Genomic DNA, 11,687 nt, shown 5'->3' on the forward strand with positions numbered 1-11,687 from the left:
ACTATCTAGAAGCTTTTAAGAGTCTTCAATTAATCTCCTGAAGTGTTGCTTGACCTAGAGACACGTACGCGCTCCTAAACTCCTTTGCGATATCAGGAGTCTAAGCGTCATTGTGTTTTCTGACAACATGGCTGTAGTCACTTGAGCCACAGAGGTTGCTCGACAGGTTTCAGTACCCCTCGCAAAGAGTTCAAGTATGCCTGGCCCTTCGAACCAATGCCTTCAGATGGCATCTGTTCACAAATAGCCTCTGTAACCAGCTGCAAGCCCTTTGGAATCCTTCATATCGCCATGAAACCTGAAATTCATTATTCCATCATGTTCAACGAGCATCCTGCAGTATCAGACTCTCCGGCGTCCCCAATCCGTTCGCTCTAACGCCCCCAAGATCAACAACAACTTTTTGTACCACAACTCCCGGCTCCAGCAGCCAAACTCCCAACTCATGCCTCCCAGCCTTCAAGCTTTCCCCCGTCACATTTGTCGTCACATTCCATCCCCCAGTAATGACAGAATCAGCCCATCCTTCTGGATCCTCTCCGAGTCCCGCGTCACCAACCGGTTGTACAACGATAGCCTCCCTGTCATCGACAGTAAAAGCATACTTCAGCGGCCGCGTCATGTCGTGGTTCCTCGAGCCGCCAAGATACATCCGTACCTTGACGTCTTGACATTCGGTGAATGTGAAGAAGTCATATCGCAGCTTCGGCGCTGTGGATTGAGTCAACGACTCGACACCTACTGGCCAAAGTTTGACTCCCGAGTGTGTCTTGCCATAGAATGGGACTTCGACGTACGAGACCCCGTTCTTCGTTTCGATGGCAGAGTAATGCGCTGCTTCGATGGATACCACGCCGCCAGACTCAATCCAGCGTCCGACCAGGTCCTCCTCGACAACGGGAGGATTGAAAATGGGAAGTAAAACCGTGACCGCATCCTCTGTGTCATTCCTCTGAACGGTTAGGGCAGCGGTGCTATGCCCCTTGGGGGCAGAAGACCAATCCACCTCGATGTTCACCCGCGCCTCATCCATATCTGCAGGGGCCTCAAGTGTCCCCTCATCCTTGTCCACCCCGACCCACGACACGTTCGACTCAATCCGCCACTCAAACGTCCCATTCGCACGGCAAAATACGTCAATCCACCGACTCTGCCCGGGCGGCAAGTACGGATCCATCTCTAACAAGACTATCTCCCTCTCATCCACATCACCGACCGCGCCCTGCCCAGCAACTCCCATAATCCCGGACGCTGGCACATCCGCATCACTGACATGATCCAGGTTCGGTATCACGTCGCTACTCGGTTCGTACCACAGTGTGTACCCGATATGCACCTGACACATGATCCCCTTCCACTTACCCCCATTGTTCCCGTTGTACTCTGCCGAGATTTCTTTGTCCCGGGCAAAGCCGCCCTCGCCTCTGTAGCAAGGCGATTCGTTGCCGTTCGTCGTTGCGCTTTATGCAACTTCCCCAACTCGGCCTTGATATACAGCTCGTTGACCGTCTTCCCAGCCTCTACAGGGTGTAAAACCATTTGGTAAAACGCGCCTCGCCATGTTTCTCCAAGTCCCTCGTAGACCCTCGAGGTTTCTTCTAATAGAGTCTCCCACTCCTCAAGAGCCGTGGAAGCCTCATCGTAGAAGAGTGTGCTGTACACGAACGGCGGCATGTTGAGCGTCTCATACTTTCGTCGGTTGACCAGCCGGCCATATCGGTTCAAGATGTCCGCAACGGCGGACGCGATATCTGGGGAGAACGTCTTTGATATCCACGTTTCGAGCCAGATTGTCGTGCTCATTGGCGTGAGGTGTAGAGACATGTCGCAGGCCATGTCGAGGAAATGGGTCATGGGTATCTCCTGATGCCAAAGTTTAGCATAGGTTACTGTCATGTGTGTGGACAAGGGGTAGATTATGGAAATCAAGCAATTCAAGAAAGGAAAGCAGGGAGGAAATCAGCTTACCAGAGGTTTGATGTCTCCCACATTCACAATCCAAACCTCTCTAGCCCCTTTCTCATAGGCAAGGTGCATCTGCTCCCATGTCTTGACCAACTGGATGGTGTTGATCCATTCATAAATCTTGGGGCGGCCAACATAGTTTACGTGGTAATATACTCCAGCACCTCCCGTGCGCGATGTCTCGTTGGGGTACGGCGTGCGCAGGAGATTGCCATAGTTATCGTCAGTCCAGAGCAGCGTCACGTCGTCGGGGACCTGGAGACCCTGCTGGTAGTACTTCCCGACTTCCTATTTCTCGTATTGAGCCAAAAGAATCTCATGTCCGCTGGAATTGATGGTGAGACTGACCTTGTATAATGCCCAAACTTGGGGTAAACTACTTGCACGACTCCCGTGAGTAGCGTTCAGAATCTCCTGCTGCACCGCAATGATCTCCTCCAGCTGTGGCGCAGTAAGCGTAGGCGACTCGGTGTCCCCCTCTCCCCTCATCCCCATCGTGTAAACCGTTTCCCAGTCCTTGCTCCTCTCCGCACTTGCCCTCATGAAAGCCGTCAGATTCTCCTTGTTCAGGCTCCAATCCCACCTCCCATCGAGGTCCCGTTCCTGCTCGCGGTACGCCCTCGCCATGGGTTCGTGATGGCTTGTCCCCATCACCACGCCAAAGTCGTCTGCGAGCGCGCCGTTGGCAGCATCGTCGACATAGAACATGCTGTTCTTCATAGCGGGCCAGAGGTAGTTTCCCTTGAGTCTGAGGATGAGCTCGAAGACGTGAGCATAGAAAGAAGAGGTAAAGGGACGGTTGCGGTCGGATGAGGCGAGAGGGAAGCGGGTACGGGCCCAGGAGGTGAGGCAGGTTTCTTCGTCGTTGATAAAGATGCCTCTGTATTTCACGGAGGGGGGTCCTTGAGTATGAATTGTACCGGCGAGAGATAGATGAAGGGATGTCGAGGGAGCGACAGGAACATCGGCCCAAAAGTACCACGGAGAGACGCCTATCTGCTCAGAGAGGGCGTAGATGCCGTAGACAGTGCCACGCTTGTCGCTGCCAACTACTGATAAGGCTGAAGAAATACCTGGAAAGGGGTTCGTAATCACTTCGTGCGTGTAAGATTCCCATTCCCCCTGAATGGAGGAGTTTTGGAGCTTGAGGAGAGGGGAGTAGCCTAATGTTCCGATGACCAGGACGGGAAAAGTTGTGGATGTGTTGAAGGTGTCATAGACGATGGTGCTGTTCTTTCCGAGGACACGGCCGAAGTCGATGGAGAGTGACGCTGCAGCACGTTTGACGGCTGCGGTCTCGTTGGAGGAGAGAAGGATCACCGGGGGGTGTAAGGTAGTGGCCAAGAGGATGGAGTTGGGAACGGGTTTGAGATTTATGATCTGGGCGGCGCTCGAGACCAGAAGAAGCAGAAGCGCTTGAATACAGACAAGGGGCTTCATTGTTGCAACGTTGAAGCGGCATGTGCGAGAGAGATGTAGCCTGGGCTGAAGTATCACGTTCCTGACATCGTCTTGAGGGCCACCAAAATTAATGTAATTAAAATCTATACACCACCAATAATCCTATACACTCTTAAGCGCAGTGATCAACTTCTAAATGTACAGTTTGTCATCGCTAAAGGCTGCCGTTGTCCCAAAACGATACCGTCCTTCCCTGCACTTCGTCCTCTTTTACGACGAGACGGCGATGACGGACCAGCGGACGTTGCGTTGCCAAGTGACCATTCTAATGATTGAGTCACAATTTTTATCTTTAAGGCTATGATGCATCGAGCGTCGTCAGTCTTGAAGCTTTATTCATCATCTTACAAATACCCTAGGTAAAGAACCTCGTAAGGATGACTGACAGGACACTGTGTCGAAGGTATGAGCAGCTCTGGGTTCAAATGAGACGAAGCCGAATCCATGACAGATCAAGTCCGTCATAGAACCTTCCAATATCCTCGTTCATGGTCTCTTTTCCCTCGAACATGAGAGCGCCCACGCGTGTTGCCGTCGCGCCGCTAACCCACTCAACCACGATCAAATATGCTTGCGGCGCGAGCATTGGCCGAGGACGATACGTCCCAACAAGAAGACACCCCCAAACGCCACTTCTGAGACGCTCGAGAAACTCGACAGGCGTTTCCGTAGGCGTCTTCATGCCACTCGAAAGGCGTTGGTTTCCGATTGCAATTTCAGACCAATGACTTGGAGTCCGACCATTGCAGAATAGTGAGGGAGGAACGGATTGCGCTTCAAATCGAAGTGCGATAGGCGACTCCATTACATCACTTAGTCCATGTTCAAAGTTTGTTTTCAACAAGGTAGATGATCCCGACACAAATTCGAGCTCGACCGCGCGCATTATCGGATTCAATGGTTTCAGCGAGCTGAGAAATGGATAGCACATCCAACGAATAGCGCCTGCCCAGCCTGCCCAGGTCCACGATGGGAACTCCCGCCTTCGACGTATAACCGTGCCGCTCTTGTGGTACCAACTTATAGCAATGAATATTTGTGTGTCGATCAACACGTCTTGTGCTGGGAGTGAAACGTAGGGCAAGCCCGAGATGGCAAGAACCGATGGCTTTCTTTTGGCCAAGATCTTCAACATCCCGGCAGCAGCATTCAGCGAGTCAGAGTCGTAGGTCAGGCTCCGCGTCGTGTATTGCTGAATCAGGCGGAAGAAGTCGACGAGACGGCGTGCAATCCTAGAGTCTCCGGCGGGGTTCTCCAAGAGCTCGTTTCCTCCGTGCCTTGTTGTCTCTGTTGGGGCCTGGGTTTCCGGCTGGCCCATGAAGTGACTCAAGAGGAAAGTCCCGTTCTTCCACTTTGTCCAATTGAGCGATTGCCGATCTTTGACTAACTCGATCCCTCCCAAGCTCTCTATCCAGCTCGCGGTGTTGCATTCGAAGAATGCCTGTGTTTCGGTGAAGATAATTCTCCGTCGGGAGAGTAATCCTTCTTGGAACGTCCATCCTCGCTTCCACCAACGGAATTCCTCCTCGACGTACACAGCCGGGTGAGGCCCCATGTTGATAATTGCGGCACCGGCTACATGAACGATGTCTTGTTTGAACCGTTTAGTGGAACCCACGCCTGGTAGGCCATACGTTTCATCTGGGCCGGTAGCTGCCACAATGGTGGCCTCGGCGTTGCTGTAAATTAGGTCCATTTTGTTGATCTGGTCGCTCAGCTCTGCCGCATTGCCCTGATCTATGCAATATTTATCAACCCATAGATATTGGTACCCAAGAAGCCTTGTGAGAGCCATGGCATCCTTGACTGAAGCCGACAGTTCTGATGGCAATCGACGATTGACTTGGGCAGAAGAGCTCGAGGGTTGAGGACTCCATACATAGCTCAATGCTATCCATTGCATACCATGCTGTGCAGGTTCGATTTGGAGAGTATTGCAGTTGATGAGTTTCATCCCTGGAATGGCAGCTGAAGACACAGGCTTATTGCACGACGGTCCATGATCCTCTTTACAATTGTCAATCCACAGACGGGCCCTGCCATGGTCGAAAAGCGCTGGGATTTCCTGCGGCTTCAAAGGACCGAGCTTACCGTCTGTAAGAACCACGTAAGACTTTCCATTATAGCCGTAGTCGTCGAAAAAGGTTTCGTCAAAAATGACCATGTTCTTGGCAGTGACCACAACTAACAGGCTGTCTTGTGCGCCCGGAAGAGTGTGCCTGACACCGATGCCGTTCTGCAGGTACGAAAACGCACGAAGCTCGAAATCTTGCGCCTCGGACTCGGATATGAAACTCGAAGGAACGGCGTTTGAGAGAAGATTGCAGAGGTCACAATTTGTCTCATCCCCGGAGACGAACCTCCCGGCGTCATCATCGAGAATGATTCCCTGGGAGTCCATCTTTCCCTGCTCCAGCGCCCACAACGCATTCACAAAGTCGATCCGGAGACATCTCTCGCAGATCTGTTGATTAGTTGATGAAATATCGTTCATGGCCAACAATTCTTCAGAGCCGACAAGAGGCTTGCAAAGCTGTGACCCGGCGAACGCTCGGAGAAGAGATAGTGAAGCCTAGGATGATATTGTTTGGGAGAGCATGCAAGAGACTAAATGGCTGAGTAGATAGGCTGCTGTTGTATGCCACACTTTGATACAGTCAAAATAAGAAGATGATTCATAAAGGAAACGCATTGCTGCCTAAATGTGGGGGTGTTTCAATCGGCTCCCTCCAGGACGGCCAAATGGTAAGACTATGTCGTTGTCTTCACCATTTTCCTCCTGAACTGTGGGGTCTTGGACCTAACGAAGCGGCAAGTCTTTTATGTCTTTCCGCTCTCGAAACTAGTTGGAGTTTACTCCTTGTCGCTGGCCCCCTTTAGATACGGCGACCACCGCAATTCAACAACCCATGACCGTCTTTTATTGCTTACTCAAAGAGGTGAGTCCGAGACGTAAAGCATTCAAAAATGACTGAGACGTTGCCTAGAATGTTCTGCGTTTATCCAAATCACCATTTGGATATCTACTTGTAATTGCTGATGACTGGAACATATACTTCAAACGCGAAAGACCGGTTGTTCAGGACGAGTACAAGTTACGTTGATTCCTTCGCCTTGGGGGTCAAGCCTCTTGCACCTGACATAACAGAAGTGGTTCCACTGCAGGCAGAGTTACAAGGACGAACAATCTCCATTCTCTACTATGTTCTTGTGTATATCGTGAGTGAATCACCCTCGTCATCAATATGCCGATGGCGGCCCACTTTAGCCGAGGATGACCTTCCTAAGTAGCCGGAGATGTGGGGCCGCTGCAACCCCGAGCCTCGGTGTCGACCAACGTCCGTATCTCACATCCCCAAACACATCATTGTCACCCAAGACTACAAACCATAGACTTAGAACATCAGCGGTGAAAATGACGCGGCCGAAAGATTCGATGGCTATGTCTCAGCTGTCTCCGTTGGAGGAAATGCTGAAGCTGGCGGAGACTGAACCGGTGAGTGCTTGTCTAATTCATCGTTTGCATTGACCGCCCTTCGGACGCCGCTTAACATCAACTATCTCAGGACGTCTTCACTACCACTGCAGATCACTGGCGTCCGCCAGGGGGAAGGGGGATATACGGTGGGTAAGACCGGCGACGACAACGTTTACTACCACCCCCAATCACCTGCCAATTGCTAACGCATCACTTAGGTCCATCGTCGCGCAAAGCCTAGTCGCGGCTCAGAAGACCGTACGCGATGGGTTTCTATGCCATTCGATGCATTGTCAGTTCTTGATTGTAGGGAATGAGACGATTCCAGCTACCTTCACCGTTCAGAGGACCCGAGATGGAGGCTCCTTCATCACCCGAACGGTCCAAGGCACCCAAGAAGGGAAGTGTATATTCACTAGCACCTTATCGTTCATGCGGGCGGTCCCTTCCGAGAAGCAGCGTGTTCAACATGTTCCCACCCTGCCACCATCGAGGGGATCGCCGCCTGATGAGTCCATAACCAGCACTGCTACGGCCGTAGCACCGCAGCTGTTTCCCATCTCGATAGAAAAGAGCAATGGTCAGCCGGATAACTCCAAGCTTCAGACGTGGATCCGGACGCCGAGGGAAATTGCCCAGGCAGATGACGTCGAGGTCCAGCAGGCAATCTTGGCCTATCTATCAGATTGGGTCTCTATTTCGATCACGCCCTACGTGCTTGGGTTATTCGACTTTCCTGGAGGTTTCTCGAAGGGTGTCGAAACGTCGTCGTTGGAAGGGAGTTCTGTCGGGATGCTCTCCTCTCTTGGCCATACCATCTACTTCCATGCGCCCACCCGCATCAAAGCTGATGAATGGATTTTACTTGTTGGCCATAGCCCTTGGTCGGGAGACGAGAGATGTTTAGCTTCCGCAAGGATGTTCGCGAAAGATGGTACCTTACTAACGACCTATGTTCAAGAGGTGTGTGCCCCAAAAAGATATCTGGAAAACCAACTAATGTTTGGCAGGGAGTTATCAGATTAAACGGCGAGCTTGATGGCGCGGCTATGAAGCTATAAGCATTTTTCAATTATATCAACGGATATTAAGAGCTTCCTTTTGATGGTAGTCCTTATAGACTCTCTATCTGTAGCAGTACTGAATGTTGCTGCTTGCACTTTTCCTCGTTTCCATGGAGCATACCACTTGCGATTCCCCATGCTAGTTCGTCTATCCCGGCCAAAGGAACCAGAAAGACCACGTGAATGGTACTGGACTGATTGAGTTTTGGATACTTCTGTCCAAGATGGGCCGTTTCTTGCTCGACGATTGCGATCACTTTATTAACTAAGTAAGTTGCCCTCCATGAACTTGAGAACAACAAAGTGGACAGTAAGTCAATGCCAAAGTCTTTGCAAACCCCACAGAGCCATTTGCGCTCCTACTCAATTTCAAGACATGCCCACAGCACCTCCGGCAGCTGCACCTGAAATCAGTCCTCCACCCGAAATCACCAGAGCCGGGTTTGCGGTGACTATACCCAAGCCTATGACTCCAGCGCCGAGCACAGATGGTACCAGGGCCATCAGCAAGTTCTTCCGACTCTTTGCCTTTTCGATCTCTTGCGCCAGCTCCTGTTGCCGACGCAGACTGTCCTGCTTATCCTGCTCATACTGATCCTTCAGGCTCTTCTCATACTCGGCAAGTTCTTTGGCTCTTTTGACGTCCCTCTCGCTCATCTTCTTACGGTCCGCGGCAAACTCTTTCCTCAGCTCCTGGTAAGAGACCTCGGATTGTGCCAGGTTTTCGTTCAGTTTCTTAAGCTCCTTATCGCGTTTGGCTGCAAGCTCATCGGCCTCAGCCACTTGATCTCGGAGTTCCTTCTGCTTCTTCTCAAACTCCTCGGTCTTCTCTCGCAACAGCTGTTCCAAGTCGACTCTAAGCGCTTTCTGGGCTTCCTCAGCCTTCCGCAATTTGCTTTCCATCTCTTGTTTCTGATTTTGGAGCTTCTCAGCTAGCTCGTAGTCCCTCGTCCGTAAAGCATCCCGGTGCTCTTTCTTCAGGTCTTGAACCACCTGCAACATTTTCTTCCTCGCTTTCAGCAACTCCCTCCCAACCTCTTGACCCGCGGACGTGTCTTCCAGATCCCTATTCTCCTCCACCAACTCCCGTTGTATCTGCAGCGTAGGCAGACCGTAGATCTGTCGGCATTCAAGAAGGTGTTCCACGACAGCGGAAGCGGACGATCTGTCATTCTTCCACCGCATCACCTTACTTCCACCAGATCTCATCAGACCCCAGAACCCTTCGTCTGCCTTGAGCTCGGTCTCCCGGCGGACTTTAGCCGCATCGTTCTCTTCGTCACCCCACATGCTCGTCGTAAGTACGACATGCTTGTACGCGTCGTCGCCGCAGAGCTTCTTGAACATGTTGATGCTCCTTCCCGAAGAGCCGCTGACGCGGTTGTCGGTTATCCTGTGCATGTAGATTACCCCCGTAAGTCGCGTGCCTTTTTTGTAGCTCCCGCTCATGAAGGCGGCAATGTTTTTGAGGACATCGGTGTCGGAGGTAACTGTGTCGTCGAACCCCGGCGTGTCGATGAGATGTATTTTGCCATAAACCGGATGATGATAATCGTAAACTCCAGTAGCAGCCGTTACTTTCAAGTGGGGTTAGCATACAAACATGCAGATTCACGCCAAGTTTCCGTTAATTTCTACTCACGAGATCTCAGACCATGACCGATTGGAACTTGTTGCTCTACAAGCTGCGAGATGAATGTGCTCTTGCCACTTCCGGTAACTCCCATCACCGCAATGACGATATCCGAGGACCTGTGCCTTGAATTAGTGTAATCTCCATAGAAAGGCGATCAAATGCACCAACTCCGAACCCATGTTCCCAGGTGTCTGGTCTGTTTATATTATACTGGCAATGGAGAAGCAGGGGAAAGCAATGAAGAAGAAAAGGTGACAGAAACGAGAAACGTAGCTGGACGACCGAATATATATCGAAGTAAGGCCATTGTCAGGAGAAATGGTCCTTCCGGGAATTATAGAACATGGTTGACTTCAGAGCCTTACAGTCAATCAACTGAAAACAGTTTCCAAAGCCGCCATACCTGCTCGCTACGAAGCCGTGGGCTTGAGCCTGATGCGCGACTGTTCACTTGACTAACATGTCACGGTCAAAGCTGATCTGCCTGGAGTTGCGGCTGAAAGTTCACTTGAAACAAGGCTTTTCAGCTACGTTAAATGCCACACATCCCATTGGTTGATTTCGTTTCTTTGGTATTATGGGATAGCAACCTTGTATCAGCGTGGCGGTCCATGGCTCTTTGGCTTGCAACGGGGGATCTATCTCACTAACGCAAACGGCGGGCTTGTTCCGGATCGAGAAACCTCATCTGGTGTCCGGTAAGCCCTAACAGGTTCTTGGGATCCAGAAACTTGCCACAGAAGTGGCATGAAACTGTCAATAATAAGCATTGCACCCAAAGCGCATGCTGAACATGGTTAGACAAATGTTTGATTAAGGTCCTCGGGCGTAACAGCGTTCACGCAAGTCTCAGCCTATCACATCGCCTCACATTACCGACCGATCTCGGCACTGGTCACCAGTATTATATTGAGGAAACGATTCAGAGCTCGGAGCCGTCCAGACTTCGAAACCGTCGACTAATGGCGTTTTCAGCCTACTGCTAGCAGTTTTCATTTGATGTGCGGTAGACGGACGTCTCAGTTCGTTCAGCCGCAAGTTCGCGCCTGCCTCGAATCCTGACTTTGAGCGCCCACCGGCGAGGTCTAGATGCGATGGCTTCGTCCTCATAAGCACCTTGGTCACCCTGAGCATATGGGTAGATTTGCTCTCAGCCACCCGAGGTCTGCGAAAGCTTATCCATTTACAATATCCGAATCATTCGCATTAACGCATGTTTATATATGTGCTTGTGGTCTTCATCTTCATTTTCTTCCTCAGAGTTTCCACCGTCAGTCAGAAAAAGAAGCCGGTCAAGATGGATTTTATCAGGCCTGCCCTTCCACCCATTCATGTCGACACCTCTCTGTTCCGAGGGGGTCAGAAAGCACGCGACAGTGATATCTTCATCGCTGTCATGGGCCTGACAGGTTCCGGGAAGAGCACGTTTGTCTCACACCTCACGAAGGCTTCGGTTCCGATTGGGAGCAAACTCCAATCCTGTGAGTCAATCGCTATCTACATGTTTTTAAACTGATTGTAGATAGGCACCAGGGAGGTCACGGTCTACCGGTATCAATACAGCAACTCTACCAATGTGTATCTGGTGGATACCCCTGGCTTTGATGATACCAATCTTTCTGATTCGGATGTTCTAAAAGAGATCGCCACGTGGCTTACCGGTTCCTACAACAACGAAGTCAAGCTTACAGGAATACTGTACCTTCATCGCATCACGGACCCTCGCATGGGCGGGTCGGCGAGAAAGAACCTCTTCATGTTCAAGAAGCTCTGTGGCCCCGAAGCACTAAAGCATGTCGTCTTGGTCACGACAATGTGGGAGCTTGTGGATGAGAAGACGGGTCTTGAACGACAGACTGAACTTGAGACCACTGAAGATTTCTGGGGCTATATGCTGTCTAAGGGATCCAGAATTGAGAAGCACATGAACAATCCACAGTCAGCTCATCACATCATCTCCAGGTTCATGTCACATTCTCGCCCAACCACGCCAGTTTTGCTCGCTATTCAGGACGAAATGGTCAACAAAAACAAAAACCTCGATGAAACGGAAGCAGGCAAGGGACTAGAGGGCGTTCTTGCC

The 11,687-nt window shown here is 51.1% G+C and overlaps 3 protein-coding genes across 3 annotated transcripts; 1 reads left to right on the top strand and 2 right to left on the bottom strand.

Annotated features, from left to right (window-relative positions):
* Nucleotides 1–322: 322 nt before the first annotated feature.
* Nucleotides 323–3,405, bottom strand: CGCS363_v001059 (uncharacterized protein; the record flags this gene model as incomplete). The annotated part of the gene is made up of 4 exons (XM_036632908.1): nucleotides 323–1,424; nucleotides 1,481–1,863; nucleotides 1,969–2,253; nucleotides 2,314–3,405. 4 exons carry the CDS (start codon nucleotides 3,403–3,405, stop codon nucleotides 323–325), a joined length of 2,862 nt encoding a protein of 953 aa, XP_036502678.1.
* Nucleotides 3,406–3,847: 442 nt separating this feature from the next.
* Nucleotides 3,848–5,827, bottom strand: CGCS363_v001060 (uncharacterized protein; the record flags this gene model as incomplete). Its single annotated transcript, XM_036632909.1, has 1 exon — nucleotides 3,848–5,827. The coding sequence occupies one exon, from the start codon at nucleotides 5,825–5,827 to the stop codon at nucleotides 3,848–3,850; it is 1,980 nt and encodes a 659-aa protein (XP_036502711.1).
* Nucleotides 5,828–6,868: 1,041 nt separating this feature from the next.
* ACOT8-0 (Acyl-coenzyme A thioesterase 8) lies at nucleotides 6,869–7,965 on the top strand (the record flags this gene model as incomplete). The annotated part of the gene is made up of 4 exons (XM_036632910.1): nucleotides 6,869–6,922; nucleotides 6,993–7,054; nucleotides 7,123–7,867; nucleotides 7,915–7,965. The coding sequence occupies 4 exons, from the start codon at nucleotides 6,869–6,871 to the stop codon at nucleotides 7,963–7,965; spliced, it is 912 nt and encodes a 303-aa protein (XP_036502710.1).
* Nucleotides 7,966–11,687: the final 3,722 nt, after the last annotated feature.

The sequence above is a fragment of the Colletotrichum siamense genome, assembly GCF_013390195.1.
Source record: "Colletotrichum siamense strain Cg363 chromosome Unknown KSG_Cg363_contig01, whole genome shotgun sequence".
NCBI classification, from domain to species: Eukaryota; Fungi; Ascomycota; class Sordariomycetes; order Glomerellales; family Glomerellaceae; genus Colletotrichum; species Colletotrichum siamense.